The sequence below is a fragment of the Camarhynchus parvulus genome, chromosome 22 (assembly GCF_901933205.1).
Source record: "Camarhynchus parvulus chromosome 22, STF_HiC, whole genome shotgun sequence".
NCBI classification, from domain to species: domain Eukaryota; kingdom Metazoa; phylum Chordata; class Aves; order Passeriformes; family Thraupidae; genus Camarhynchus; species Camarhynchus parvulus.
This window is the reverse complement of record NC_044592.1, coordinates 2,373,072-2,400,667: the sequence shown is the minus strand read 5'-3', so window position 1 is coordinate 2,400,667 and position 27,596 is coordinate 2,373,072. Positions and strand designations below refer to the sequence as shown.

Genomic DNA, 27,596 nt, shown 5'->3' with positions numbered 1-27,596 from the left:
CAGAGCAGCCTGGTGCAGTGGAAGGTGTCCCTGCCCATGGCAGAGGTTGGGATGGATAAGGTCCCTTCCAACTCACACTGTTGTGTGATTCTAAGTTATGGACCTACACCAAGGTGTTCAGCCTAAAGAAATTCACGTAAATAATTTTGCTGTTCTTCTCACTAATCTCTTGTTGTGTTTTCCAGTACCATAAAACACAGAATAAAATAATTTTTCTTTGCCTTTTCATGTCACTTGTTGACTCTGTGTTCCCAGTGCATTGCCTTCATACCTCGTTGTGCCCTTTTCTCCCCAGTCCAACAAGGTGATCAGGAAGGCACAGATCCAGGTGGTCAACTGGAAACACAGAATAAATCACAGAATAAAATAATTTTTTACAGAATAAAATAATTTTTATTTGCCTTTTTGTATCATTTGTTGACTCTGTGTTCCCAGTGCATTGCCTTCATGCCTTGTTCTACCCTTTGCTCCCCAGTCCAACACGGTGATCGGGAAGGTGCAGATCCAGGTGGCCAACTGGAAACACAAAATAAATTATTTTATTCTGTGTTTTATTCTGTAAAAAAATTTTTTTGCCTTTTTATATTAGTTGTTGACTCTGTGTTCCCAGTGCATTGCCTTCATGCCTTGTTCTACCCTTTGCTCCCCAGTCCAACACGGTGATCGGGAAGGTGCAGATCCAGATGGCCAACTGGAAACACAGAATAAAACAAAGAATAAAATAATTTTTTCTTTGCCTTTTTGTATCAGTTGATGACTCTGTGTTTCCAGTAGATTGCCTTCATGCCTTGTTGTGCCCTTTTCTCCCCAGTCCAACAAGGTGATTGGGAAGGTGCAGATCCAGGTTGCTGACCTGTCGGAGATCCCTCGCTGTAACTGCAAGCCGTCGGATGAGAACCCCTGTGGGCTGGAGTCAGAGTGCCTCAACAGGATGCTGCAGTACGAGTGCCACCCTCAGGTGTGCCCAGCTGGGGAGCGCTGCCAGAACCAGTGCTTCACCAAGAGGCTCTACCCCGACGCAGAGATCATCAAAACCGAGCGCCGCGGTTGGGGCCTCCGCACCAAGAGGAGCATCAAAAAGGTACGCTGTCGTATTTTCTGAAAAATCGTCTTTGCCCAGGATTTTTCTGCTGAGAAGTCTCAGAAAAAAAATGTAAACAAGTATCTGATTGCTTTGGAATGTGGTCCAGAGGTTGCTCACCAACAGTTGCATCTTTGATTGGTTTAATGTGAATTGTGTTGACTTAATGACCAATCCCAGTCCAGCTGTGTCAGGACTCTGGTCTGTCACAGGTTTTTATTATTCATTCTTTTCTAGCCTTCTGATGTATCCTTTTTCTTTCTTTAGTATAGTTTTAGCATATAATTTCTTTTAATATCATAAAATAATAAATCAACCTTCTAAGAACATGGAGTCAAATTCTCATCTCTCACCTCATCCTGGAGACCTCACAGCACAACAACCCCCAACGAAGGGAGGAATGATGCATCTGACTCCATGTTCTTAGAAGGCTAATTTATTAATTTTTTATCTATATTATATTAAAGAATAATAAACTAAACTATACTAAAGAATACAGAAAGGATACAGACAGAAGGCTAGCAAGATACTAATTGCAACTCATTACTCTCTCCCCAGAGTCCAACACAACTTGGCCCCAATTGGCCAATAAGTCAAAAACAATTCACATGAAACCAATGAAACAATGTCCAAACCCATTGCAAAGCAGCAAAACACAGGAGAAGCAAATGAGATAATATTGTTTTTATTTTTCTCTGAGGCTTCTCAGCTTCCCAGGAGCAAAGTCCTGGGCAAAGAGATATTTCCAGAAGATGACAGTGACAGTACAGTGAGCCAGGACAGGGCTGTGACAGCCATCAGAGTGGGTCTAGGTGAAAGCATTGCACTCTGCACTGTCACAGTCATATTTTCTGGAAAAAGCAGGCCTGAAGGGCTGCTTTTAAACATGGGGTTTAGCCATTGGTTTTATTAAATGCAGAACTTTTAAAATCCATGTTTCATGAAAGCTGTGCTACTGCAAATGTTCTGAGCTTATTGACTACTGAAGTCCTAATAAAAGTGGAGTATGTAGTGAAAATACTTACTGAAACAGTTCCTGATTCCTGAGGAGTCCATGAATATTGTCACATTGTCCTCTTTGAAAGAAAGTGGGAAGGTTGGAAGGGTTTTATGGACCTGACAGCTGTCTTGTGTACTGAATACAGGAACAGGGCTGCCTTTTATTCTGCCTGGGTGTAATTCTAGGACAGCAATTACCTGGTGCCTGTATTCACACTGTGCCTACCAGACCAGTAAAGTGTAACACTTTCTGTGATGATCAGAGTCCTTTTTATAGGAAATGCTTTTTTCTGTGCTGCTTCCCTTTATGATTGTGCTTAGGATGCAGAGATAACTTCCTTTTGTTCTTGTTTGCAGGGTGAATTTGTGAATGAATATGTTGGGGAGCTGATTGATGAAGAGGAGTGCCGGCTGCGGATCAAACGTGCTCACGAGAACAGTGTCACCAATTTTTATATGCTGACTGTAACCAAGGTGAATATTGTGTCTTGTTTGATAGCAAATGTCACTCAGCAGCAGGAAACCTCTTTGCTTTGTAAGCACTAAACACATCTTTTGTCTTTTTCCTTGAAGGACCGAATAATAGATGCTGGCCCAAAGGGGAACTACTCTCGTTTTATGAACCATAGTTGTAATCCAAACTGTGAAACACAGAAGTGGACAGTGAATGGTGACATTAGAGTTGGACTGTTTGCTCTTTGTGACATTCCTGCAGGTAAAAGGATGGCACTATTTGGCATGTTTGCTTTTGTCTTGCAGTGACCAAGTTCCTCACTTAGAATCATGGCTTTTTCTTTGAAGTTATTAATACCAGTGAAGAGTTTAGGAACTTTTCATTCATTGCAGTGGAGATGATACTTAAGGTTCCACTTTTAGCAGGGGTCTCATGGTAACAAATGCTAATGAAATGTCATTGTCACAGGCTTGTCTTCCCTCACTGTCCGTGTGGGTGAATTGTTTTTCTTTACATTTCAGGAATGGAATTAACATTCAATTACAACCTGGATTGCCTGGGCAATGGCAGGACCGAGTGTCCATGTGGGTGAATTGTTTTTCTTTACATTTCAGGAATGGAATTAACGTTCAATTACAACCTGGATTGCCTGGGCAATGGCAGGACCGAGTGTCACTGCGGAGCAGAAAACTGCAGCGGCTTCCTGGGAGTGCGGCCCAAGGTACAAGGCTGGAACTGGAGCTTCTCCTCCCAAACCCAGAGATTCTCTAGGGCAAAGAGGGTTTGGATTTATTTCACTCTTTAGCCTAATACTTTCTACCCTTGGAAGTTTCCAAAGATTCTATAGTCTGCCTTGCCATGTTGTTGTGTCTGGCAGGAAGTTAATTCAGAAACATCTGAATGAGCACTTCTGGCTTTTAGAGCTTAAAAACTATTTTAAATGGATCTCATTTAAGAAGAATTCATGCAAATAATAACTCAAAATTTACGTGAATGCTGGGGGTTTATAAGTGACTCTGTGTTGTTATTTTCTCCTTCTCAGACAGCATTTGCAACGGCAAATGAAGAGAAGGTGAAAAACGCAAAACTAAAGCAGAAGAAACGGAAAATAAAAACAGAACAGAAGCAGATGCATGAAGATAACTGTTTCCAGTGTGGAGATGGGGGAGAGCTGGTCATGTGTGATAAGAAGGACTGTCCCAAAGCATACCACCTCCTATGCCTTAACCTGACTCAACCACCTTTTGGTAAGAACAGTGGCTCCTCCTGCTCAGCTTCTTCATGCTACAAGACAGCATTGGAGATGAAATGCAGCATGTAAATAAAATACAGTGTTCACTTACATTAAATGCAGTATTGTATTCATTTGCACTAAGTGCACCAAATTTGCTTTTGCAATACCACTCACTTTTAGCAGTACATCAGGTGGCTGTTCCTAAATGGAACTGGTGGGCAGAGGCTTTGTCATACTTTTTAATGTTGCTCAAACTTCCTCTTATTTTGATTGAAACATGAACATCATCTTTTTGCCTAAAAAATGCAGAACAGAACTGTGTTCAGTCAGATTCTTGTACATGAGAAGCAGAAGTAGTGGCTGATTTTTCTGGACTTTTTTTGCATTCATCTGAGCATGGAGTGAGGCTTAAAGGCCAGCGCTGTCTCCAAAGTGCATTAATTCCAGTTCCCTTCTCTCTCTCCTCCCCTCCTCAGGAAAGTGGGAATGTCCATGGCATCAGTGTGACATCTGTAGCAATCCTGCCGTGTCCTTCTGTGAGTTTTGCCCCCACTCCTTCTGCAAGGATCACGAGAAGGGAGCCCTGGTGCCGTCGGCGCTGGACGGCCGCCTCTGCTGCTCCGCACACGACCCCAAATCTCCTGTGGCACCCGAGTACTGGAGCAAGATCAAGTGCAAATTGGAAGCACAGAATGCTGTGGAAGAGGCAAAGGAGTGAATTTGGTTAAAAACAAACACGGGAGGGGAGAAGAGGGGCAGCAGGCGATGAACTCAGAGTTTGCAGCGCCACACTCGGCTTTGTCCTCGGAGCCGTCACGTGTGAGCTGGAATGGGACCATTGAGCTGAGCGAGAAGGACCAGGCAGTGGTGTTTGCTTTTTATTGTTTGGTCTTTCTTTTACCCTTGAATGTGCTACAGCAGCTCTTACTGTTGGAAACCAGGAGCGTCTTGGCCTTTTGAAGAAAACCGTAAACCTTTTGACAGTGAAAAGAATATTCTGTTTAAAATAATGTTCTTTGAGTGTAGAAAGCAAAGCATAGCCACATATTTATTTATTTAATTTTGAAAGGGTGTTGAAGATCTGGCTTTGATCAGTCATCATGTCTTTAGAAACAAAACAGCGAAGCCAACATAACTTTTGTGTCTAGTTTATGGAGAGAGCAAAGCCTGTGCCCTCTGTAACACTGAGATGCCAAACAGACAGGTGTGGGTGTCAGACCAGGTGGCTCTGCAATGCCTCTGTTCCAGTACTTATTGTTAAAGGCATTGGAGAAGGTAGGTTGTCTCTCATGTTTACTTCTGAACATTATTGTGAAGCTTTTCCTGTGAGAAATCAGGTGTGTGACTTCTGGGAAGTGCTCGTAACACAAGGTCTGGCAGTGAGGAAGAAATGGTGGTGCCTTGCTCCAGAGCTGTCTTGGGTGTTTGCAGACATGCAAAAATTCAGAGTTTAATTGCACAGTGGTCATTTCTGTACCCCACCTATATTTTGGAAACCCCTCCCAGGCAGGAGAGGCTCCCAGCCTCAGTCAGAGCTGAAGGCAGTCCTGCCAGTGGCTTCCTCACCTGCTTTGGTGGCAGTTACTGAGTGATTCTTCAGTCCTGCCTTCTCAGGCTCCCCTTAGCTTCAGGGAGACTTGGGCACGTGAGGGACCTGACCCATGTGCATGTTGGTTTCGATGGAGTGTTAATATTTTTTTTTGTTGAGAGAGATCTTCTAACTTTAATCTTCATTGTTAATGGAGCTGAGGAACATCTCAGCACTTCCTCAATGAACAGGGTATTTTGTGTCTGGGTAAGGGGCCATATCCCAGCAGCCAGCTGATGCCTCAGGAGATGCTTCTGTCTTGGATTTCCTCTGTTAATCAGAGAGACAGACTCCTTCAGTGAGGCTTTCAAGGTGGCTTATGTTGGCTCTTGCTCCAGAATTTTTTTTAGAAAACCTCTATTCCTCCATTTTTTTTTTGTGCAAGGAGCCACAGGGCACTGGTGTCCCCAGGCTGGAGCTAGTTTTGGTGACTCTTCCCCCCCAGCCCACAATCTCACCAAGCACTGTCCCCTCCCCTGCCCTGGTACAGTGAGTACTTCTGACTTGTGTGCTGATAACAGCTACTCCCTGCCAGCCTCTGCTCATGGGTACTGAAAATAATCAAATGTTGCTGGCATCTGGCTGAACTGAGCCTTGGAATTAAGAACCTTGTCTCTGGAAAGCTGCTTACGCAAACCTGTGGGAACACGGAGACTTCTCAGATCAAGAAAAAGTCTGTGTGGAATTTAGACCGTGTCTTGCCTCTGCCTGGTGTCCTTCTCATCCTCAAACTGGTGTACAGGGGGAGTTTTTTGTGTGTGCAATCAGTGATGGATACACTACAGTCCCTGAGCAGCTGCCCACACCTCCCTTGGGGTGCCAGACCCCACAGGTGCTGGGGCACTCCTGGGCCAGCAGCTTTGGGATCCCTAAAGCACTTCCTGCTGTGGGCCATGCTCCAGTCAGGGTCCAACACTAACCCTGCTGGAAAGCAGTGCTGGATTTTGGTATTTTTAAAGAAAAAAAAAATAAGGTACAAAAAGGATTTTATTTTTCTTAACGTTTTGTGTGGGAAATGTCTCTTTTTATGCTCTTATTGAGGATGTTTAACCTTCTCAGAAATTCCAAACACAGCTCTTGCTACCGTGTCTGTAAGGCCTGAGGTGTTCACTTTATATTCTTTATTAGGCTTGATAATGTTCAGTGATTTTCTCTGAAGTCAGAGCATTCTGATATTGCAGCTATCAGCTGATATATTTTATATATATATATGTATAAAATATGTGTGTGTATATATATATATATATATATATATCAGATATGTTGCTGATACTGTTCTGCTGTGTGAGTGCCCCAACCTGCTCCATGAATTCCCTGTCCATGGTGACCTGCTGAGCAGAGGGACGTGCTGTGGCAGCACCAGGACACCTTGGGAGCATTGGACAGGAGCACAAACTGTCAGTGCCCCCCGTGGCAGTGCCACAGTGCTGTGCCAGGGCACAGAAGGCTTTAAACTTCTCAAATGCTGTGATGGAGGCTGCTGTGCCACTCCATGTCTTGGTTCACTTTGTGTTCAGACTTCTTAGAGATGCTTCTTTTTTCCACCAAAAAGTGATTCATAGCAGCTGGGCTTGGACTCAGGAAGGAAAACAGGAGAGGTTGTTTAGTTTGTGAACAAAACTCTGAACTGGAGAGAAGGTGAGTCTTTCAAAAAGCTTTAACATTGTTAGATGAGAACAGACTGGTTCAGAGGATCTTGGTGGCTGCTCAGGGGCTGTTCTGAGTGCCAGGCTCAGATGCTAAAATGTACATTTTAACCACATCTTTGTAAGCTGAGTAACCAGAATGTAGTTTCTTAGTGCAGCTCCTTTGTAAGGAAAAGATTGCACAGCTGTTCTGATGGATTGGCTTCAGCAGAGTGGGAGGCAGCTGCTGAATTAATTTATGTGGGCTCCAAAACAAGGAATCTTGGATAGTTGGGTCATTTCATGCTGAGACCTAGGGGAAATCCACAGAACTGGTAATTTTGGTGGAGAATTGCAGTGTGCTGTCCCAGCACATTGTTTTTCCTTCATGGGAACACAGTGACACGTTTTTCACCTATTTTCTTGTTACATTTTTGGGGTGGCCCCACACTTCTGGTGACCTCCTGCCTCCAGCTCTGGCACCTGGGCACATCCTGCAGCCTGTGGCCAGATGAATCTAGAAGCAGGAATTCCATGATTTTGTGATTCCAGTGGTGCAGAGGCTGGTTCCACCATTCCTGAACACATTGTGCAAGCATTAACTGTTGTAGCTGTCAGATTATTGTATAGACTTGTCCTGTCCATAGGCTGTTGAAGGTGTTTGCAGCTCAGGAAGGAAATTTCATGGGCAAATCACCTTCTCTGGTCTTCACATGGTCTTGGAGAATCAGTTCAAATGGAGTTAATACGGCTGGAATGTGGATTTTTGGCCTTCTTAAAAAAACCCTTCTTTTCTATCTTAATTTCAGGCTAGAATGGGAAAGACACAATTACTAGACATAATTATCAATGAGCATAAAATCTGTATATATTGAAACTTTACAGAATTATGTGGGTGGGGGGGGGGGAGGGTGGGATGGGGGTGTCCGACGCTGGTACGGAGAAGTCACTTTAACATGGAAACCTCTGCCTCATTGAATTCAGGGTTTAATGTACTTGAAGCTCTGCGGTTCCTTTTACAGCTTTTTTTATTTATACATGATTTTTTTTTTTTTTTTTGTATACTGCATTGAAAAATGTCCTTGACTTCCCCCCCCAAGTTCCTTCCTGCTCCTGCTGTGCAGTGGATCCATGGCAAACGGGAGGGTTTGGGAGGTTTGTGCTCACCAGGTGTTGCGTGGGAGACGGCGACCTTGGAGCAGTGCTGTCCCTTTGCTTCCCATTCCCATCAGCTTTCCCCACCATTTCTCTTTGTGTAGCAAAAAACATTTGCACTTAAGATACACTCCTACACGTTGGACGTATTCCCAGTGTTGTTCTGAGGGAAAAAGGAGGAAGAGAAAAAGGCGAAACAGGAAGAAAAGAAAGGTTGTTTCCTCTGATACTGTATTTCCCAGTGAGCAGCTCAGGTCTGTGTTCCCCTGGGAGGGGTCCTGCTGCTCCAGAGCGGGAGGTTGGGAGCTGGAACTGTGCTTTGTGTAGGGGATTTCTGTGCTTAATGTGAATAAAAAAGGGAAAACATGTATGAATTTGCCAAAGCCATTTACCACTCCCTGTGCCCCGGGGCTGTGCCACCACCAGCCCCAGGGGCAGGCAGCTGCCTGGGGTCCCTCTGGAGATGCCTGGGGTCCCTGTGGAGGTGCCAGCTGCCTGGGGTCCCTGTGGAGGTGCCAGCTGCCTGGGGTCCCTCTGAGATTCCAGCTGCCTGGGGTCCCACCTTGCAGTTCTCTCTCGCTTTTGGGTCATAACCAGACTGGACGAACCCCTACGTTCCCTGTTCCCAGGTGGATCTGTATCTCATTTTGGTGTCACTTTTCCAACAAGCCCCCAGGGTGATCCTGTCCCATCTGAGCCAGGGGTTGGGGGTTGCATTTGGGGTGCTCTGAGGACCCCAGCCCGTCTGTCTCCACGCCAGTGATGTTGCACAACACAGATCCCCGCGGATCCGTCTCCATCCCCACGTGCTCTGTAAGATGGACCTTTGTTAGAGTCGTTCTTTCTGTAGACTTTGTTTATCTGTAACAAACTTTGTAGATTCTGTGAAATGTTATTTTAACGAAATCACTCGAGTCTTTAATAGCAAAGCGTCGATATTCACCGGAGTTGGTTTGGAAGAGTTTTTGGACGCAGATGCAGCCCTGGCACTACCGAGGAGTGTCTGATTCCACGGGGCATTACTGTATCATGACTTGATGTTGCCGCATAGACTTTGAGATATCCAATATTTTGGGGGGTTTGTGTTGGCCTCTGTCCTCTTGCATAGTGTGAAGCCTGTAAAGCTGGTTCCCTGTACATAGATAGCTCCTGTCCTCTAGGTAGAGCGTATCGAGACTTGCCTGTAATATTTTAGCTTCTTACTGACTGTGTGTGATGGTAGAACATATAATTTTTGTACATTCTATTTACTGAGATGTTGCCTTTTTTTTTTTTTTTATTTTATTTTACAAATACTCTGGAATTCAGATGTGAGTTTTGGTTTGTTTTTTTGGTTTGTTTTTTTTTTTTTTTTTTTTTTTTTTTTCCCTTTTGCTTTTCCGTGAGGGAAGATTTTTAATGACATTCCACTGATCTGAATTTTTTTGTTTTTTGTTTTTTTTTTTTTTTTGGTTTTGTTTTGTTTTGTTTTTGTTTGTTTGGTTTTTTTTTTGGTTTTTTTTTTTGCTTGAGGTTGACTTCAATAAATCGTTCTGAATGTTCCAATGATGAGATGACTCAGTTCCGTCTCGGGGCGGGGCGGGGCGGGGAGGGATAACGGGACTCTCCGCTCCGGTCCCTCCTCCGCTCCGTGTGCCGGGCAGTGGCCATGCGGAGAACGGAGCTGGCGGCCGATGCCGCGCTGCGGGTGCTGCTCCTCGCCACCTTCGGGTGGGTGCGGGACCCCCGCCCGCCCTGCCCAGCCCTTCCCCGCCCTCCCCCGCCTCTCATTCGCTCGTCTCCCGTTGCAGGATCATGGAGTTCCTGCCGCCCTTCCAGCGCGTGGTGCAGCCCGAGGAGATGTGGCTCTACAAAAATCCTTACGTTGAAGTGGATCACGTCCCCACGGTCTTCATGTTTGTAAGTTTAGTGGGGTTCCTGATGTGGTTTGGGTGGGAAGGGAGCTTAAAAGATGGTTTTGTCCCTCCCTCCCCCTCCCAGCAGACCAAGCCTACATAATCTGTGAACAGTTCCGGGGATGGGGCATCCACAGCTTCTCTGAGCAGCCTGTGCCGGTGTTTCCTGCATTTACTTGGATTTATTCTCGAGTTAGCAGCTCTCCTTTTAAAACAAAGCTGCTGGCTAAAAGCTTGTACTGCAATACCTGCAGCTCCTAGTGCACGTTGCAGAAAGTGCAGGATATGGTATCCATGTGGATAAATAGCCGCGGGGAGGGGCTGGGAGGATGGAGGGAGCCGGGCTCTGCTCAGTGGGGCGAGAGGCTCAAGCTGGAACATTTCCACCGGAACAGGAGGAAGAACTTTGCTGTGTGGGTGACTGAGCAGTGACACAGGCTGCCCAGACAGTGGGAGTCTCCTTACCTGGAGACACTCCTAATCCAGCTGGACACAGTCCTGGGTGATGGGCTCTGAGGACCCTGAGCAGGACTTGATGGTCCTCAGTGATCCCTTTCTACCCATTCTGTGAGATTAATACCAACCAGGCTGAACATACAGTGATTTTTGTCATATTTTGAGGCTTTACCATCCGTTGCCTTTGGGATTTGAAGTTCATAAACCGATTAGGACTTTGCACTGTTGTCCATAATCCACTCCACGTCTCACTTAGCGGGTGTGTGGAAGATAGCACAGCTCTTGCTATCAGGGAATGTTTTCCTTGCAAGCAGCTATTTTTAGCAGGGATTTATTATCATCATTTTATTGTCAAATGTTTTCCCAACGGCTCTAGGCTTGCTTAGATGAGTTTGACTAAGTCTGTGTTGGAGTTCCAGGAGAGAGCAGTGTGTCAGAGGGATTGGTGAAGGGATTGATCTGTCACAGGCGTGAGGTGAAGGGCTGTTGGCAAATGCAGGTGGGATTTCCTGCAAGAAGTGGCCACTAAACATTAAGGACAAAACCTCAGGATAGCGTTTGGAACAGGCAGTGTAAAGCTCTGTGTGCCAGAGCTCAGGGTGGGAACAGACTCCATGGGAGCCTGGCAGCCTGCTGAGGATGTCCCAGGGTGCAATCCCCCAGGGCAGAGATGGGGATGATGAGAACTGCCTGCTCTGAATCAGCAGCTGCCGAGGTTTTGCTGACAGAGCGAGGGTGCTGCTGACTGAGCGCTAATGCTGGGGCTTGCAGGGAGGGCAGAGCTGAGGTGCTGTGCCTGGGGACACCCCCAGCAACCAGGCAGAGCAGCACTGTGCCAGAAGAGCTGTCTGAGAACCAAAGGACGTGCTGGGCTCATCAGAGCCTGCTGCAAATCCAGCTGGGAGTTGTGTTCTGATTGCTGAGGACAGATTGCTGCTTGGCTTTGGGGAAGGGAAGTGCACTCAGAGTCTTGAGTAACTGCTCTTGTGTTCTGGTGAGAACTTAAACCTGCTTCACTGACACCTAAAATTCTCCCTGTGTCGTGCAGTTCATCGCATTTCTGTCTCCCTTGTTGCTCATCCTCCTGGCGAGGCTGTTCATGGGCGCTGACCACGAGGACACGAGGGAAGCCTGCCTTGGTGAGCTCCTCCTTGTTCAGGGAAAGGCAGCTTGAGCCCTGCCCGTGCCTGAACATGCTGCACTCTCAGGTGGGGACGATGCTGATGTGACCCTTCTGCTCTCTCTCAGCTGCCAGCCTTGCTCTTGCCCTGAACGGGGTTTTCACAAACGCCCTGAAGCTCGTTGTGGGGAGGTGAGGACTGGCTGCTTCCCAGCACTGTGGGGGAGGCAGCTCTGCTGTGGGAATGTTGGAAGGAGCTGGGGTTGTTTATCCTGAAGAAGAGGAGGCTCAGAGGTGCCCTTATTGCTCTCTACAACTTCCTGAAGGGAGGTTGCAGACAGGTGGGGGTCGGTCTCTGACAGAACCAGAGGACACAGACTCAAGCTATGACAGGGAAGGTATAGGTTGGATATTAGGAACAAGTTTTTCACCAAAAGAATAATAAAATATGGGAATGCTCTTCCCAGGGAGGTGCTAGAATCACCATCTCTGGATGTGTAAAAAAAGCCTGGAAATGGCACTGGGTGCTATAGTCTGGGTGAGGTGTCAGGGCACAGGTTGGACTCGATGATCTCAGAGGTCTCCTCCAACCTCATCATTCTGGGATTCTGTGATAGCCACGCCAGGGCCAGGAGCTGAACTTGGACATGCTCAGCCTGGAAAGAATATGGTTTTTTTCTAGCTGCAAAGACAATTTAGAAATAGAAAAAACAGTGTGTGGAGACCCTGAGGAGGGGCATTCCCTGGTCTAGGGAGACACAAGAACCTTCCCTCAAAAAGCTGTTAGATCCCATTGTGTCCTTCCCTTGCTCCTATGACTGTTGCTATGTTCCTGAGCCACTCCCCCCTATTCCCTGATCACCTGTGTGAGACCAGGGACAGCCCCCAGGGAGAAAGGTACAGGGTGCTTTGTCTGTGTGTGTGGGTGCTGGGACCTGAACATCTCACCGTGGATATTATTTGCATGATATCCACAGATAAAACATCTGTGGATATTATGCAAAAGTCCTTTTTGCTTCCTTACCCTGGACTATGCCAGCAGCAACTCAGACTGCTCCAACACTGGGGAGCTGCTGTCTCAGGCCATCACTCATGGGCTCACTTAGGCTGGGGAGGATGGCGTTGGCACAGGCAGCTCCCCGCTGCCCTGCTGGGGCAGGGAGTGCCCACACTGGAGGGCTCTGAGCTGCATTTCCCTGTCCCAGGCCACGGCCCGACTTCTTCCACCGCTGCTTCCCGGACGGCCGCGCCAATGCGGAGCTGCTGTGCACGGGGGACGCCCGCAGGGTGAGCGAGGGCAGGAAGAGCTTCCCCAGCGGACACGCGTCCTGTGAGTGCCACCACAGTGTCCCCTTCCTGCCACAGCCCCGGGCAGCTTGGGTTTGTTTTCCTGCACGCCACAGCTTTGGCTTGTAGCCATGATATTTTCTGAAAAATCCTTTCCTTGGGATTTTTTCTCCTGAGAAGCTGAGAGGCCTCAGGAACAAAATGCAAACAATGGTTATCTGCTGCTGTGGAATGCAACAGGTGGATCTGTGATTGGTCTCATGTGGTTATTTCTAATTAATGGCCAATCACAGTCCAGCTGTCCAGACTGTCTCGGTCAGTCACAAGCCTTTGTTATTAATTCTTTTTCTATTCTTAGCTAGTCTTCTGATGAAATCCTTTCTTCTATTCTTTTAGTATACTTTTAATATAATATATATCATAAAATTATAAATCAGCCTTCTGAAACATGGAGTCAGATCCTCGTCTCTTCCCTCATCCTAAGACTCCTGCAAACACTGTCACATTGGCTGAGTTCTGAGAGGGATTCGGGTTTCCCTCTGCAAAGCAATGGGGTGAGAAATGTGGTCCAAAGCTGTCTGCAACCCAGGAGGAGGGATTGTGCCAGCAGCTTCTAGGATGCATCACTTCTACGAGAGCGACGGGGGTAGGACGGTCAGGGCAGATAGAGATGAGAGATCTCTGCAGCCAGGTGGTGGAATTTGGGGTTTATTGCAAAGGGCCTGGGTGCAGGGCCCTGCTGGGAGCTGCCAGGCACAGCTCAGAGCAGGCTGAGAGAAGAGAGGGGGAGAGAGGATGAGAGGGTAAGAGAGTAAAAAGGGTAAGAGAGCAAGGTTCCCATTCCAATACAATAAATCTGCTTCTGTGTTGAATATTCTGATTCTCACTAACCAATCTAGTACAAGATACAAATCCTACAGCATTTCCATACAGCCTATAAGAATCATTACATTGCCACACTGTGTTACGTTTTAAACCCTAAAAACTCCTCTTTGGGCCCCTTCTGCCAAGCTGTAGGGTTTGCTCTGACCCTTGGAGCTGTCTGCAAGCAGAGGGTGTTGTTCCATCAAAAGGGGATCACCTTCAGCCAGCCACACCATTGTTTTCCAGTTGTTCAGTAACTGAGGGATCTCAAAGCTTGCTTTCATTTCAATCTCACTTATAGTTTCTATATTCTCAAAATCTTTTGCCAGGCAACCATATTTATAAGGCTTTCCTGTTCCATCTTCCCCAGCACACTCCCAGCTGGTATTTCCCTTGGCTTACAGGGACAGACAGACGCCTCTCACAGCCCTTCCAGTGCAGCAGCAGAGGGTCAGGGTCAGGGTCTGACAGCAAAGCCTGGAGCTATTCTGAACTGACACTGTTCTCTTCTCTTCCAGTTGCCTTTGCTGGTCTTGCCTTCTCTGCCTTCTACCTGGCAGGGAAGCTGCACAGCTTCGTTCCAGGCCGGGGGGGCCGGGCCCTGCGCTTCTGTGCCTTCCTCCTGCCCCTCTTCCTCGCCACCCTCATCGCCGTGTCCCGCACCTGTGACTACAAGCACCACTGGGAAGGTGGGTGAGGGTCTGCTGGTGCCCCTGGGCAGGGCTCAGCAGGCACAGAGGGCTGTGGTGCCACAGAAATGTTCAGAGCCCCCAGCAGCAACTTGGGTTTGGTTTTTTTTTTCACTCCTCCAGCAGCAATTTTGCTGCCACCTGCAGGGAAATGGTTTTGAAATACATACCAAGCTTGGGTTTACAGCCAAGCCAGGTTATGGATCTAGCAGAAAAGCTGCTGCTGAGGAATTGATCACGAGGCTTGGGTGAGGAATTGCTCACAAGGCTTGGGAAGGTGAAGGGCCATTAACTTTGCTCTGGTCTCACCCACAGATGTGTTGGCTGGCTCAGCGATGGGCTTGGTGCTCGCATACCTGTGCTACAGGCAGTACTACCCTCCCCTGACAGACAGCACGTGCCACAAACCATCTGTGGCCAAGCCCAAAGCGCTGCCAGTGCACGAGGAGAAGCCTCCAGCTCCCAGCTTCCACATGAACATTTAGTGCCAGGCTCTGTCCTGCCTCTCCCTGGATGCCAGGGCAGGGTGAGGCTTGGGGGAGGCTGCTCAGGAGAAGTGAGGATGAAGCCCAGGGCAGGTGTTCCCTGCTGAGCTGGTGAGTTTCCTGCCCTGGCCCTTGTGTTGCTTCATTTCATTGGATTTTGTAGGCCACCCCCTCTTCAGGCCCACTGTGAAGCAAGGGGGGCACTGGGGGTGCCAACCTGCACAAAGACAGTTGGGTGTGAAGGTCCTGAACACAAACTGGGAAAATGCCCAGCCCAGTGTGCCCAGTCTAGGGGAAGTTCCTGTGTCCAGTCCAGGAAGCACCACTGGCCACCTCTCTGCAGTCCAGCCGAGCTGTCCCAGCCCTTCTCCTGGGAAATGAAGTGCAGGACCTGCCAACTTTGAGCTTTTCTAATGTCCCAAATAAAGGAGTTTAATTTTTGTAATGACCTGTGCTACTAAAACTTTTATTTCAAGGTTTGGGTTGCTGCTTTACAAACCATTTCCTCTGGTGTCTGCAGGGGTTTCTGATGGGTGCTCTTTCCTTGCAGCTTTAGTAGTTTCAAGGAGATGACAGCAGAAAATGAAATGGTGGCTGGGAGCATCCCTCAATTCCCTGCCTGGTCTGTCTCACACCAGGAAGGGCAGAGTGCTGCTGAGATCCAGGGATCAAAGCTCCTCTGGGAGCACCTGTTTGTCCCTGGTCCCTTCCAAGACAGATTTGAGGTGTGTGTACATGCAAACAGCACAGGTGAGGCTGCAGCAGAGCAAGGCAGGTGAGTCAGACATGAAACACCTCCCCATCAGCTGCAGTTTGCACCCTCTGGAACTCTGCAGCTTCATTCGAATTACTGAAATAATTCTACTGAAATAGAAGAAATAGAAATAGCTTCACTTTCCCCTAAAACTGCACATCTTTGAGTTTTCCAGCCCTTCCCTCTCCCCCTAGACATTCACACACCACAGTCATCTACTTATTTATTTTGGCTTTTACTGGAAAAGACATTAAATAACATTTAAAATGTATTTAACTTCCTTTTTTTTTTTTTAACAAAGTGCATAACTTAAAAAGCTGATCATTAGTGTCCCATGTTAAGACTGTCCCTTTTCCTACTCCCATGAGACTTTAGCCAGTCAGGTGCTGACCAAGCAGCTTGGCTGTTCCTGCAGTCAGGTACAGAACAGCTTCTGTTCCCTGGGAGGGGAGGAGGGATGGAGGCTGCAAACAAAACCCTTCCAATAGTGCAAATAACAGACAATGGAGGAAAAACAAACCAACAGGCTGGGGGGAAGGCTCCTTACCCCATGCAGGGCAAAAGTCAGCAGGAGGGAAAGTGGTTTGGCTCTCCAAAGGCTGCACAACAACACCTCACACAGCACTGGAGCCCCAGCCCGGGGGCTTTGGTGCCCAGGGAAGGATCACAGAGGCTCTCCAGCCCTGCCCCCTCAGAAAAGAGCTTCAAGGCAGCTGCAGACTGAGCTGCCTACAGAGCTGCTGTCATTCCTGCAGTGGCCAGACCCTGCTGGATCTGAGCTCCACCTTTGCTGGCTGCGTTTTGTACATTGAAAGCTAAACCAGGACGTGAGCATGGAGGGCACAGATCTCTGTGCTCACCTGCCAGCCCCGTGGGACAGCAGCACTGCTCAGTGTCCCTGCAGGGCTCAGAGGGCTCACCCTGCCTGCCACTGGGGGGAAAGCTTTCCTCAGAGCAGGGACAGCAGAGCACTGGCTGGGTCAGGGCTGTGGGGAGGGTCTGGGTGGGCTGGGATGGGGTGCTGAGCTGTCCCCAGCAGCACTGGGGAGGGTCAGGGTGGGCTGGGATGGGGTGCTGAGCTGTCCCCAGCAGCACCCCACAGCAGGGAGGAGCACGAGCATGCCACTCTCATGGGGTGCTGCAGGGGTGCACAGAGATGCAGCAGCAGTGCAGGGGTGCACAGAGATGCAGCAGCAGTGCAGGGATGATGCTGGCCAGCCCCCGTGGCTCAGCAGCACTCTGTGCCCTGGGCTTCACCTCCTGGGCCCTGCTGGGGGGTTTGTGTTAGCAGTCAGCAATCTCCCTTGCTCCAAGGCTGCTGCAGCTCTTCCCACGCTGTGTTTAAGGCTTTTTCTCCTCAAGGTTCCAGGCTGGGAGTGTCCTCACAGAGCCAGGTGTGGGCTCTGAGCCCTCGTCTGCTGGTGTGGGGACTCACAGGGTGCAGGCTTAAAGTACAGGTTGCCACAGGGAGTCACTGTGCAGGTGGTGTGTGTGTGTGTGTTTGAGCAGAAGTGGTTTTCCTTGACAGTTTTTCCCCCTACCCCTAGCCAAAAATGGAGGAAAATCCATCCTTAGCTCCAGGCAGCAGCAAGTACTTGGGAAGCAGCATGCAGGACACGGCAGCAGAGGAGAGAGGAAGGCAGAGAAGAGATCTGGACTTTCCTGGTGAGTGCTCTGTGGGATTGAACCTGAGAAAGCAAAAGGAGAACACAGGAATAGCTGCAGTCAGGATCCAGCCCCCTGGACCCTCCCTGGTCCTCTCCTCATGTCTGATCATGCAGGGAAGAGGAAAGAAGCCAAAGGTGCTGCCAGGCTAAGGAAGAAAGCTGACACACGTTCCCTGCCTTAGATAATGGATATTACTGCCCCAAACCAACGAGATCTCCTCTGAGGTGTCCTGGGAAATCCAGAAGGGAAATCCAGAGGTGACTTACAGCCAGAACAGCACAGGGGGGTCACTGGCTCCCTGGTAAAGGCTGGTCCAGTGTGATGCCTTGTGTCTGGTAGATCTCCTTCAGAACCAGCAGAACAGTGTCCTCCGACTCCCTGCAGGGGAGGACAGGGAATCAGAAGGGAATGGTGCCCTGCACTCTGTCAGGCCATCTCTGATAGCTGGGGCACATGCAGTGCTCTGCAATGCAGGCAGCACGAGGGGAACCACAAGTGTCCTTCCTCTGGCTGTGCCCACCCTCTGTGTGTCACAGACAGGGCAAGATCTTGTTCCCTCGACCACCTGAAGCTTTTCTCACTACACTGGCTCTGAAACTGATGCCATTCTGCTTCACCACAGGTAAATCTGAAGCCCTGAGCATTACACAGACACTTACCAGTAGCAGAGATGCCCCTGGAGTGCAAACAAATACTCGTTGAAGCTCTCTATTGGCTTCTCCTGCAGCACGTAGTCGATGCGGTTCCCCCCGTTCAGCCTCCCCACGTTGATGGGAGGGGTCTCCTCCTTCACTGCTGCTGGGGGCTCCTCTGCCTTTGTGTCTGCAGGAAGGAGCAGCCTGGCTCAGCCCCAGGGCACCAGCAGCCATGGCAATACAGCAGCAGGGCCGTGCCCTCCCCTTACCCCTCTGCAGCTCACACAGGGGTGAGGCAGCTGAAGTGCCAGGGACACCCAGAGGAGGGGGGTGGATTTAAAACGTGGTGTGGTGTGCTGAGACCCCCTCAGAAACCCCTTCATCAGGTGCTAACAAGGGAAGGCCACAGCATTCAGGGAGATCCAGGTGCCTGGAGTGCCACAGCCACAGTGCCCATCACCTGTGCCCACCTTTGGGCTGTGCATGCTGCTCCACAGGCACCTCCCAGGGCTGCACCCCTGGCTGCCCCATGCCCCCCACCACTGACCTGGCTGCTTCTCAGTGCCAGCCTCTGCCTCTGCCTCAGCTTCAGAGCTCCCTGCCTCCAGGGCTGGCACGGGGGAGCGGGTGAAGGACTGCCAGGCCACCCTCAGGGAGCCCAGCAGGTTGTTCTTCAGGTCCACGCTCATGCGGGTCAGCCCTTCCTTCAGCTCTGCAAGGCAGGAGGGGGCTGGCTGTGGGGCTGAGGGCTGCAGCAGCGAGCCCAGACCAGGGGACAGGGGCTGCCTGTGCCATACCCAGGTGCATCCTCTTCCTGCCCTTGTGGTGGGGCAGCAGCATGGGCTCGAACTCCAGCTCTGGGACGATCATGGGCTCGATCCGATACGCCACCGGGTCAAACTGCACACGAGAGGGGGACAGTGACAGCGGCCAGGGCTCGTGCTCCACGTGTGCCTCACGCAGGACACAGCTCTGGCTCTTATACCTACGGGGTGGAAGATGTTGAAGAAGCCTTTGCAGGTGGGCAGGCTGTAGTTGGGGTCGATGCGCTTCACTCCTCGCACTGTGAGGAACATCCCGATGGGAGAGCCAAAGGCAAAGAAGATGCTGGGCTTGTAGTTCAGCTGGGGGTAGTTTGCCGACACCTGGGACAGGGGGATGATCAGATTTGCTCATGAGACAATCCCTGTGTTGTGTCACGAGGGTTTTGGGGTGCAGCCAGAGCTCTTGTACCTGTCCCAAGCCAACGTCCCGGTACTGGCAGCTCCTGCCATCCTCAGAGCTGTCCCCAAGCTGGGATGGGGACCCTGGCTCAGCCCCACCTTCACTGTGCCCAGGAGCTGCTGAGCTCTGACCCTGCAGCAGCACAAAGGGGTCCTGGTGTCAGAGGGACGCACTGGGATGGGATGTGATGGCACGAGCACAAGCCATGAGGAAAACAAACCTTCATCCCTGTCTCAGAGCTGATGTAATGGAGTATTTTCATTCTGGGCCCTAAGGGAATTCCCATTTCTTTCAGGTTGTTCTCTGTGCACAAGAACTGGAAAATAAGCAAGGCTGGTGTTAGTCCAGGAGCAGAGGGATGGTGAGGTGTCTGTTCCATGGGACTGTGTGAACCTCAGAGATGGTTCATGTGTGACTCAGTACCAGGAGATGTGCAGAGCTGGGATGATGGGGAAGAAATCAAAGAAGAGCCACAAGAGCCAGTAAAACAGAGGAACTTCTCACCAGTGCTTGCCTGTCCATTTTCTCCTTCTCAAAAACATCACAGTACTCAGACAGCTCCAGCTTCTTCAGGATTTCTTTCACCTCCTCAATACCCCCCATGCTTGAGGTTGTCCTGGACCCCTGTGAACAGATCCAGGAGGGATCACACTTTCTGCTCACCACTTTGCTCCCGTGCATGTTGTGCTCTGCCCCATCCCCATGCAGCTGCAGGAGAGAAGGGTCAGTGGCCTCCCCTACCTGCACACAGTGCTCCTGCTCCTTGGGATCAGCCTTCTGGTTTGTCAGGAGATCAAACAAAATGAGCGACCCTAAAAACCAGGCAGGGGCAGAGCATCAGCACCTGGAGGGGAAGAGCCTGTGCCACCTCTTTTTTGGGATGGAGGGAGGGAAAGAGGGAAAATCCTCTTTTTTGGGATGGAAGAGCTGCACCCTGGGCTTTTTTACAGGCAGACAGTGATAGGACAAGGGACAATGGCTTTAAAGTGGCAGAGGACAGGTTGGATTAGATGTCAGGAAGAAATTATTACTCAGTGAAGAAATTATTACTCAGTGAAGAAATTACTCGGTGAAGCACCAGCACAGGCTGCCCAGAGAATCTGTGGCTGCCACAACCCTGGAAGCTGGGACAGGGCTTGGAGCAACCTGGTTTCATGGCTGGTGTCCCTTCTAACAAAATGAGTGACCCTGGAAACCAGGCATGGGCAGAGCATCAGCACCTGGAGGGGAAGAGCCTGAGCCACCTATTTTTAGGGATGGAAGGATTACTACTCAGTGGTGAAGCACCAGCACAGGCTGCTCAGAGAATCTGCGGCTGCCACACCCCTGGAAGCTGAGCCAGGGCTTGGAGCAACCCGGTTTCATGGCTGGTGTCCCTCCTAAGCCAGAGCCGCTGTGGCTGTGCCCTCCCTGCCCCTGGCACGGCTCTCACCCAGGCTGTGCCCCGCGATGGACACGCCGCCCCTGAAGTGCGGGTTCCTCTGCAGGAAGAGCCGGTGCAGGCGGTTCATCTCCGAGGCCACCGTGTCCACGATGGTCTGGCAATAGGTGGAGCTGTTGTAGAAGAACACGTCCAGGATGGTGTCGTTGATGAAGTGACGCAGGCGGTTGATGCTGGGCAGCGTGATCCGCTCCAGGTCACTGCGGGGAAAGGAACACAGGGGGCTGCAGCTGGGGAAGCCACGGAACCCCACCCTGCTTCTAAAGCAAAATATGAGTTCACAGGAGGATTGACAGAGTTTCCAGCGTGGTGTGTTGTAATCCAGACCCTCAGAAGGCAAAGCACAGCCTGTGCTCTTACAGTCCCAGAATCAAGAGCCTGCCCTGCTTTCTGCCCTTGCTGGGGCACTGCAGGAACTGGGTACTCAGCTCTCAGAGGCTTCAGCCAGGTGTGGCATGATGGCAAGGTTCAAATATTCAATTTGAGATCACTGTACGTTTCCTTTTTGTTTTATGCAAACAGTCAAATTAAATAGGAAGGCTAAAAGCAGAGGTCAATCTCCAAGTACATGAAGAATTCTGTAGGTTACACAAATCTCATACTGAAGCCTACAAGAGAATTTTCTCATCTAACACCTTGATACTCACTATTGATTTAGTATGTGATAGCTCGTGTCTGGAGATGAATAAAAGAAAAAATATCCTTATTTCAAGGAAATAACACAAGTAAACTATTTGCATGATGAATGGAAACAAAACCAAAAATAAAACAATAAAAGAGAAAGAAAGGCATTAGGGAACTCAAGAGTCCTGTTGGTTGCCATATTTGATTATATCTCCTGTTCCTCCTGAGACCAGCCAGGGAAGGCAAAAACCTCTGTTCTGAGGATGCTGATTGGAGCTGCTGAGTGCTGCAAAACAGCAGTGGGGAGGTGCTCTGGGGGTCCCTGTCTGCCCTGCTCTCCCCTACCCTAAAAACTCACAGCTTTTCCACCAGAAGTAGATTTTCCAGGGCAGGAGGCTGCCTGTGCCCCTTGCCACCCCCCAGCCCTGCTGGACACTTACACGTCCACACCAGTGGAGTGCAGGGAGCTGTGCCAGTTCACAGGCAGGAACTCCACCCTCCCGACCTGCTGCTGCTCCTGGGCCTTCCTGAAGTGCGACTGCAGCATGCTGAGCGACACGTTCCTGAAATCATTCACTGTGAAACACAAGAGCTCTCAGGGAGATGCACCAGGCTCTGGGGCCAGCCCGTGGCACCAACCACACTTAATACCATGAAAGATCATTAAGGGGAAATCCCACTGGGGTCTTTAATCTGCTGCTGCTCCCCTAAGTCCCTGAATCTTTAACTACAGATCAGGGGAGGCTCCATGTCCTGCCACGTGTGCTTGCTGGATTTCGCTGCCCCATCTGCACCTCCTTCACAGGGGCAGGATAAGAAATTTATAAAAAATAACTCTGTCATGAAGCAAAACCGAGGAGCAGCAGCTGCCTAAACCCTTTGAGAAGGTGGATTTGGTGGCCAGTGAGCGTTCTAACACTGCCCACAGTCAGCAGGCCTGGCTGTGCAGCCTGCCAGGCTCAGGGTGGTTTGAGGCAGCCCCAGGGGGAGGTTCCCCTGCCAGGTTCCCCTCACAGGTTTTCCTGCCAGGTTCCCCCACAGATTTCCCTCCCAGGTTCCCATCCCAGGTTCCCCCCAGGTTCCCCCCCAGGTTCCCTCTCAGGTTCCTCTCCCAGGTTCCTCTGCCAGGTTCCTCCCCAGCTTCCCTCCCAGGTTGCCATTCCAGGTTCCTCCCCAGGTTCCCCTCCCAGGTTTCCATTCCAGGTTTCTTTCCCAGATTCCCTCCCCAGGTTCCCCCCAAGGTTCCTCTCCCAGGTTCCTCTCCCAGGTTCCCCTTCCAGGTTGCCATCACAGGTTACCATCCCAGGTTTCCCTCCCAGGTTCTCCTGCCACATTCCCCTCCCAGGTTTCCCTCCCAGGTTCTCCTGCCACGTTCCTCTCCCAGGTTCCCCTCCCATGTTGGCCCCCCAGGTTCCCCCCCCCGACTCCCCTCCCAGGTGCCCCCCAGGTCCCCCCCAGCCCAGCAGTACCACACTGCACGATGCTGCGGAATCGGATGTCGCAGGCGGGGCCGATGCCGTGCACCACGAACACCAGGTGGTCGATCTGCAGAGGCTCTCCTGAGGAGGGGAGGGCAGCTCAGGGCACGGCTGCTGAGCAGGCAGCACCCAGCAGGGAGCAGAGAGCCTGGAGCCCCCCACCCTCACCTCGGCCCATGAAAACCCTCCTCAGTGCCTGCATTTACACCTCAAGGCTGCTGGGGTTGCTCAGGTCAGCTGCCCTAGGATGGATGTGGACCAACAGGACAGTAGAGAAAGGGGTGGTGGCTCATCCCCACTGCCCTTCAGCCCTGCCCAGCACAGGGAACTGCAGGATCAGGAGGTGTCAGTGCTGAACTGCAGGATCAGGAGGTGTCAGTGCTCAACTGCAGGATCAGGAGGTGTCAGTGCTCAACTGCAGGACCAGGAGGTGTCAGTGCAGCTGCCCCATGCCCAGCCCACTCTGAGGAGCCCCACGGAGCTGCATCTCCCAGGTAGGGCCCAGGTGGAGTCAGGGCTTGTTCTCTGCTTCCCACACACCTTAGTTTGCATATGTGCCTTCCTGAGGGCAGGCAGCCATGGAAAATGGAGCAACTGCCTGGTGTCCTCATGGGGACAAGTGCTGAGGCCCCACTGGCAGCTCAGGGCAGCTGGGAGGGGACAGAGCTGGCACCTGGCTGCAGAGATGGGGACAGCACATGCCCCAGAGAGTCACCAGCACAAGGGTAAGTGACAAAGCACTGTGTCCCTAGCAGGGAAACAAGCTCCCCTCCTGTACAAATCCTCAGGGGTCATTTCAGGCACGGCAGAGCTCCCAGCAGCTCTGTCTCTGCACAGCAGCTGGGAGCTCACCACCCTCCCCTGGATCTGCAGCTCTGCAGGGGCTGGGGAGGTTTCTGAAACCATTTGGATCCTTTTGGCACGAAATGTTTTGACGTGCACTTGACTTAAAGGATCATGGGAGCTTCCTCCAGTCTTTGTGAGCGATCAGGGTGGAAAACACCACCCGGGGTTGTCACAGACATCTTTTATGAAAAGTCTTTTTTTAAAGATTTTTTCTTCTTGAAAAGCTGAGAGGAACAAAATGTAAACAATGGTTATCTGCTGCTGTGGAATGCAACAGGTGCATCTGTGATTGGTCTCGTGTGGTTGTTTCTAATTAATGGCCAATCACAGCCCAGCTGGCTCGGACTCTCTGTCCAAGCCACAAGCTTTTGTTATCATTCATTCCTTTTCTATTCTCTAGCTAGCCTTCTGATGAAATCCTTTCTTCTATTCTTTTAGTATCGTTTAAATATAATATATAATAAAATATAATATATAAATATAATATATAAATATAATATATATAATATATTATATATTATATTTTTAATATGTTTATAAATATATAATAATATAAATAAAAATAGATATAATAAAATAATAAATCAAGCCTTCTGAAACATGGAGCCAGATCCTCGTCTCTTCCCTCATCCCCAGACCCCTGTGGACACGGTCCCAGAGGGTTTGGGATGGGTGCAGGGGAGCAGGGGCTCACCATTGGGGATCTCCACAGCGATGTTCTCCACTCCTCTCTTCACAGTGCGGGGCCGGCCTTGCTCCGTGGGGGTGGAGACCCAATCATCAGAGCTGGCAACGGGATGGTAGTGAACCATCAGCTTGGGAACAAGAAGAGCCTGTCAGTGACCCAGAGCAGCACAGCGACAGCGGCTGACACGGCGTGGTACCAGAGCGTGCTTCGCCCACAGAGGTGTTGGAAAGAAATGTGAAGCTGTTGGCAGGCTCAGCTGCCACTGCCCTCTCCTGTGGCACAGGCAGGTGAGTGGAAAGCCTTTGGGACAACTCATTTGAAGGGAACAGCACCAAGAGACCCAAGGGGATGTCCTCAGCAGGCCCTGCTCACCTTTGGGTTGTGCAGGATAATGACTTCTCTGTTGGGGGACTCCAGCTTCTTCTTCCACTCACCCAGGGTCACGGCAATCATGTAAGCTTCCTACAGAAGGGAACACCCACTGTGAGTCAGCTGGAAGTATGCCCATCAGTGTTCAACCTCTTGGGACATTCCCCACCCAATTTTCAGAATCTCTTATCAATACTCTGCAAAAGAAGCAGAGAAATCAGCTGGAGGAGCAGCAGGGTCATCCCAGGATCACCTGCTGAGAATGTTTAAGAGCTCCTGGCTTTGACAGCAGCAGCATCAGACTTCCCCATCCCCTTAGAACTGGTTTTGGTACATCACAATGGAGCCTATTGCCAGGATGGGAATTTTTATACGTCTGCCTACATATCTCTGCATTTGCATCATGCCAAAGGAAAGCCTGGCGCTTTCAGGTGCGCTGGAATTTGCACCATGCCAAAGGAAAGCCTGGCGATTTCAGGTGCGCTGGAATTTGCATCATGCCAAAGGAAAGCCTGGCACTTTCAGGTGTGCTGGAATTTGCACCATGCCAAAGGAAAGCCTGGCGCTTTCAGGTGCGCTGGAATTTGCAGCATGCCAAAGGAAAGCCTGGTGCTTTCAGGTGGGCTGGAATTTGCAGCATGCCAAAGGAAAGCCTGGCACTTTCAGGTGCGCTGGAATTTGCAGCATGCCAAAGGAAAGCCTGGTGCTTTCAGGTGCGCTGGAATTTGCATCATGCCAAAGGAAAGCCTGGCACTTTCAGGTGTGCTGGAAGGATGCACCGAGGGCAGGGGAAGGGGAGGCCACGGCAGAGCTCACAGTTACATCAATCAGCTGCAGGAATGCCTGCCAAAGCCTCTTTGGAGTTCATGTCCTCAGGCCTGCCAGCGGCCTCGTACGGGGTTTGGGATACCAGAGGCAGTGTGTGACGAGGAGAAGCTGAGATGGAAACGAGCAGGGAAAAGTGTGCTTACCTCCAGCTCCTCACTGAAGGCCTCTGAGTAGGGAATGAACTTGTTGTCCTTGTCCCCCTTGTAGAACCAGGTGCAGCGCCGCACCTCGGCCGCCTCCTCCTCCCAGTACACGGCCACGCGCTGCCGCGCCTGCAGGTGCACGTCGTACCTGCCCCCCGAGGTGGGCACCACCACGGCAGCCTGCTCCTTCCCTGGGAAACAGGGCCTGCAGTCAACCCTCACAGGCTGGGAATGGCAAGCTCACAGAGGCTGGAGCATCTCCTTGGGCAGCTCAGAGCCACCACGGCACCAGCACCACCTCCAGACCCAAACTCACTGTCGGGGTGAGATGCCTCGAGTCACCCCTGATGGGATTTTATGGAGAAGATGTTTTCTCCCCTCTTTTAATGAGGTTATAAATACACCTGGTTGGAAATATGAGCATGCCCTGGTGACACCAGGGGGATGGCACAGGGAGTGCAGCACTCCAGGAGGCTTTTCCTGCTCCAAGGACACCAATTCCCGTCATTTCTGAGGCTGGATTAGCACTGGAATGCCAGGGAGCAGGCAGGGCTTTAGCACCAACAGAACAAACAACATCCAGGACAATGCTCGACTTCCATCTTACCAGAAGGTAAGATGCAAACATTCCACTGCGCTGTCCTTCTCTCCAGTTCGGGCACATGCTTACGTGGCCTCTCCCTGCCTGGCCTGGAGGGTAAAAGTGAAACTGAGGCCTTGGGAAGGGCATTGTGTAACACTGGGGGTGCACCAGGGTCTGCTGTCTCTAAGGCGTTCCTCTCCAAAACACAGAACTCTCTACAGACCTCAAACTGTGAATTTCGCTGCTTTTTGGGGCTGCCTGTGGACTCTGTGCCAGGCTGGGCCAGGCAGCAACACTGGGGATGAACAGCACAGCCTCTAATCCCAAACTTCCTGGGCGAGGGAGGACGGGAGCCAACCCTTGGGCAATCGGAGCTCTGCCCGTGGCAGCAGCAGGTGGCACAGATGGTGACATTTGGCACACAAGGGTCTCGGCACAGGGCTTGGAGCTGACCTGCAATCCTTGCTGCCATAGCAGGCACAGAGGAATTCCCAGAGGAATTCCTGTCATCCTGGCAGCGTTCTCCCGGCCTCACCAGAGGATGCTTTGCAGCGTGATTATATATAATTCAGAGCAGTATCACTTGAATGGGGTCAGACCATTTGATGCATCCGCTCGGTTATTTGGAGCAGGCACATGGCCAAAAAAGCCAGAATTTAAAATTCCTCGAGGGAAAATCTAGCATCGCATCCCAGGTGGAAGCCACGGATGCGTCCAGGGAAGAATTCCAAGCACAAGCTCATCAGGCCCATCATCCTTAGGGCGCCCCACGAGCGGGGATGCCGAACCGGAGGGCGGTGGGAGCCGTGCCCGGTGGTACCGCGGGACCCCCGCCCGCCTGTCCCGGCCGTGCCGCCCTACCTGCGCCGTGCGCCGCCTCCAGCCGCTCCGAGTCCTGCGCGCTGAACGGCACCCAGCGCTCCCGCGAGTCCGTGACCTTGCAGTAGAACCAGTGCGGCACCACGGCCTCGTAGCGCCCGCCGGGCTCCGGCTCCGGGGGCTCGGCGGCGCCCGGGGGCGGCCGCGGCGGCTCCTGCGCCGCCATGGGGCTGCTGCGGCCCAGCCGGGAGCGCCGCTCGTTCCCGCCGCCGCCACCACCACCGGGGGCTCCGCGGGAACCCGGCCCGAGCGGCCCCGAGCGGCCCCGAGCGGCCCCGGTGCCCCGGCGGCTGCTGCGGCCCCAGCGGCCCGGCCCGGCCCGGCCGGCAGCGCAGGCTCCGCTCCGGCCGCGGTGACCGCCCAGCCCGGGGCGGTGCTGCCCGCGGCCCGCCCCCGCCGTCACGGCCGGGGAGGAGCGGGGATGGCCCGCAATCTCTGCCCGCAGTCCCTGCCCGCAGTCCCCGCTGGAGCTGCTGCCTGCGGCCCTGGCCCTGATCCCCGCCC

The 27,596-nt window shown here is 51.2% G+C and overlaps 3 protein-coding genes across 5 annotated transcripts in view; 2 read left to right on the top strand and 1 right to left on the bottom strand.

Annotated features, from left to right (window-relative positions):
* Positions 1 to 7,862, top strand: part of NSD3 (nuclear receptor binding SET domain protein 3) — a 38,240-nt gene extending 30,378 nt beyond the window's left edge. For 2 of the 3 annotated variants that reach the window (XM_030964199.1, XM_030964198.1), the window contains 6 exons: positions 812 to 1,081; positions 2,438 to 2,554; positions 2,654 to 2,795; positions 3,149 to 3,255; positions 3,577 to 3,781; positions 4,245 to 7,862. In XM_030964199.1, coding sequence (XP_030820059.1) covers positions 812 to 1,081; positions 2,438 to 2,554; positions 2,654 to 2,795; positions 3,149 to 3,255; positions 3,577 to 3,781; positions 4,245 to 4,486 — 1,083 coding nt within the window. In that variant the 3' untranslated portion in view covers positions 4,487 to 7,862. The remainder of the gene's footprint in view (positions 1 to 811; positions 1,082 to 2,437; positions 2,555 to 2,653; positions 2,796 to 3,148; positions 3,256 to 3,576; positions 3,782 to 4,244) is intronic. The other variant, XM_030964200.1, reaches the window with a different exon arrangement.
* A 1,864-nt stretch (positions 7,863 to 9,726) lies between these two features.
* Positions 9,727 to 15,463, top strand: PLPP5 (phospholipid phosphatase 5). The gene is made up of 7 exons (XM_030964264.1): positions 9,727 to 9,846; positions 9,927 to 10,035; positions 11,536 to 11,626; positions 11,736 to 11,799; positions 12,813 to 12,937; positions 14,277 to 14,447; positions 14,763 to 15,463. The coding sequence occupies exons 1-7, from the start codon at positions 9,785 to 9,787 to the stop codon at positions 14,930 to 14,932; spliced, it is 792 nt and encodes a 263-aa protein (XP_030820124.1). The 5' UTR covers positions 9,727 to 9,784; the 3' UTR covers positions 14,933 to 15,463.
* A 759-nt stretch (positions 15,464 to 16,222) lies between these two features.
* DDHD2 (DDHD domain containing 2) lies at positions 16,223 to 27,258 on the bottom strand. The gene is made up of 17 exons (XM_030964079.1): positions 27,075 to 27,258; positions 25,631 to 25,821; positions 24,663 to 24,752; positions 24,297 to 24,417; positions 22,748 to 22,837; positions 21,719 to 21,854; positions 20,646 to 20,854; positions 19,955 to 20,025; positions 19,718 to 19,837; positions 19,434 to 19,529; positions 19,223 to 19,345; positions 18,979 to 19,134; positions 18,787 to 18,889; positions 18,537 to 18,701; positions 18,014 to 18,176; positions 17,621 to 17,732; positions 16,223 to 17,374 (listed from the first exon to the last, which is right to left on the bottom strand). The coding sequence occupies exons 1-16, from the start codon at positions 27,256 to 27,258 to the stop codon at positions 17,642 to 17,644; spliced, it is 2,109 nt and encodes a 702-aa protein (XP_030819939.1). The 3' UTR covers positions 16,223 to 17,374; positions 17,621 to 17,641.
* Positions 27,259 to 27,596: the final 338 nt, after the last annotated feature.

What these genes read in the sequence shown, in the direction of transcription:
- PLPP5 (XM_030964264.1), top strand. Translation starts at nt 9,785, where the DNA reads ATGCGGAGAACGGAGCTGGCGGCCGATGCCGCGCTGCGGGTGCTGCTC. An exon ending in CACGAGGGAAGCCTGCCTTG is followed by an intron (nt 11,627 to 11,735) that starts GTGAGCTCCTCC and finishes GCTCTCTCTCAG; the next exon opens with CTGCCAGCCTTGCTCTTGCC. An exon ending in CTGAAGCTCGTTGTGGGGAG is followed by an intron (nt 11,800 to 12,812) that starts GTGAGGACTGGC and finishes TCCCTGTCCCAG; the next exon opens with GCCACGGCCCGACTTCTTCC.
- DDHD2 (XM_030964079.1), bottom strand. Translation starts at nt 27,258, where the DNA reads ATGGCGGCGCAGGAGCCGCCGCGGCCGCCCCCGGGCGCCGCCGAGCCC. An exon ending in GGAGGCGGCGCACGGCGCAG is followed by an intron (nt 25,822 to 27,074) that starts GTAGGGCGGCAC and finishes CCTGTTTCCCAG; the next exon opens with GGAAGGAGCAGGCTGCCGTG. An exon ending in CATCGCGGGGCACAGCCTGG is followed by an intron (nt 20,026 to 20,645) that starts GTGAGAGCCGTG and finishes CCTGGTTTTTAG; the next exon opens with GGTCGCTCATTTTGTTTGAT.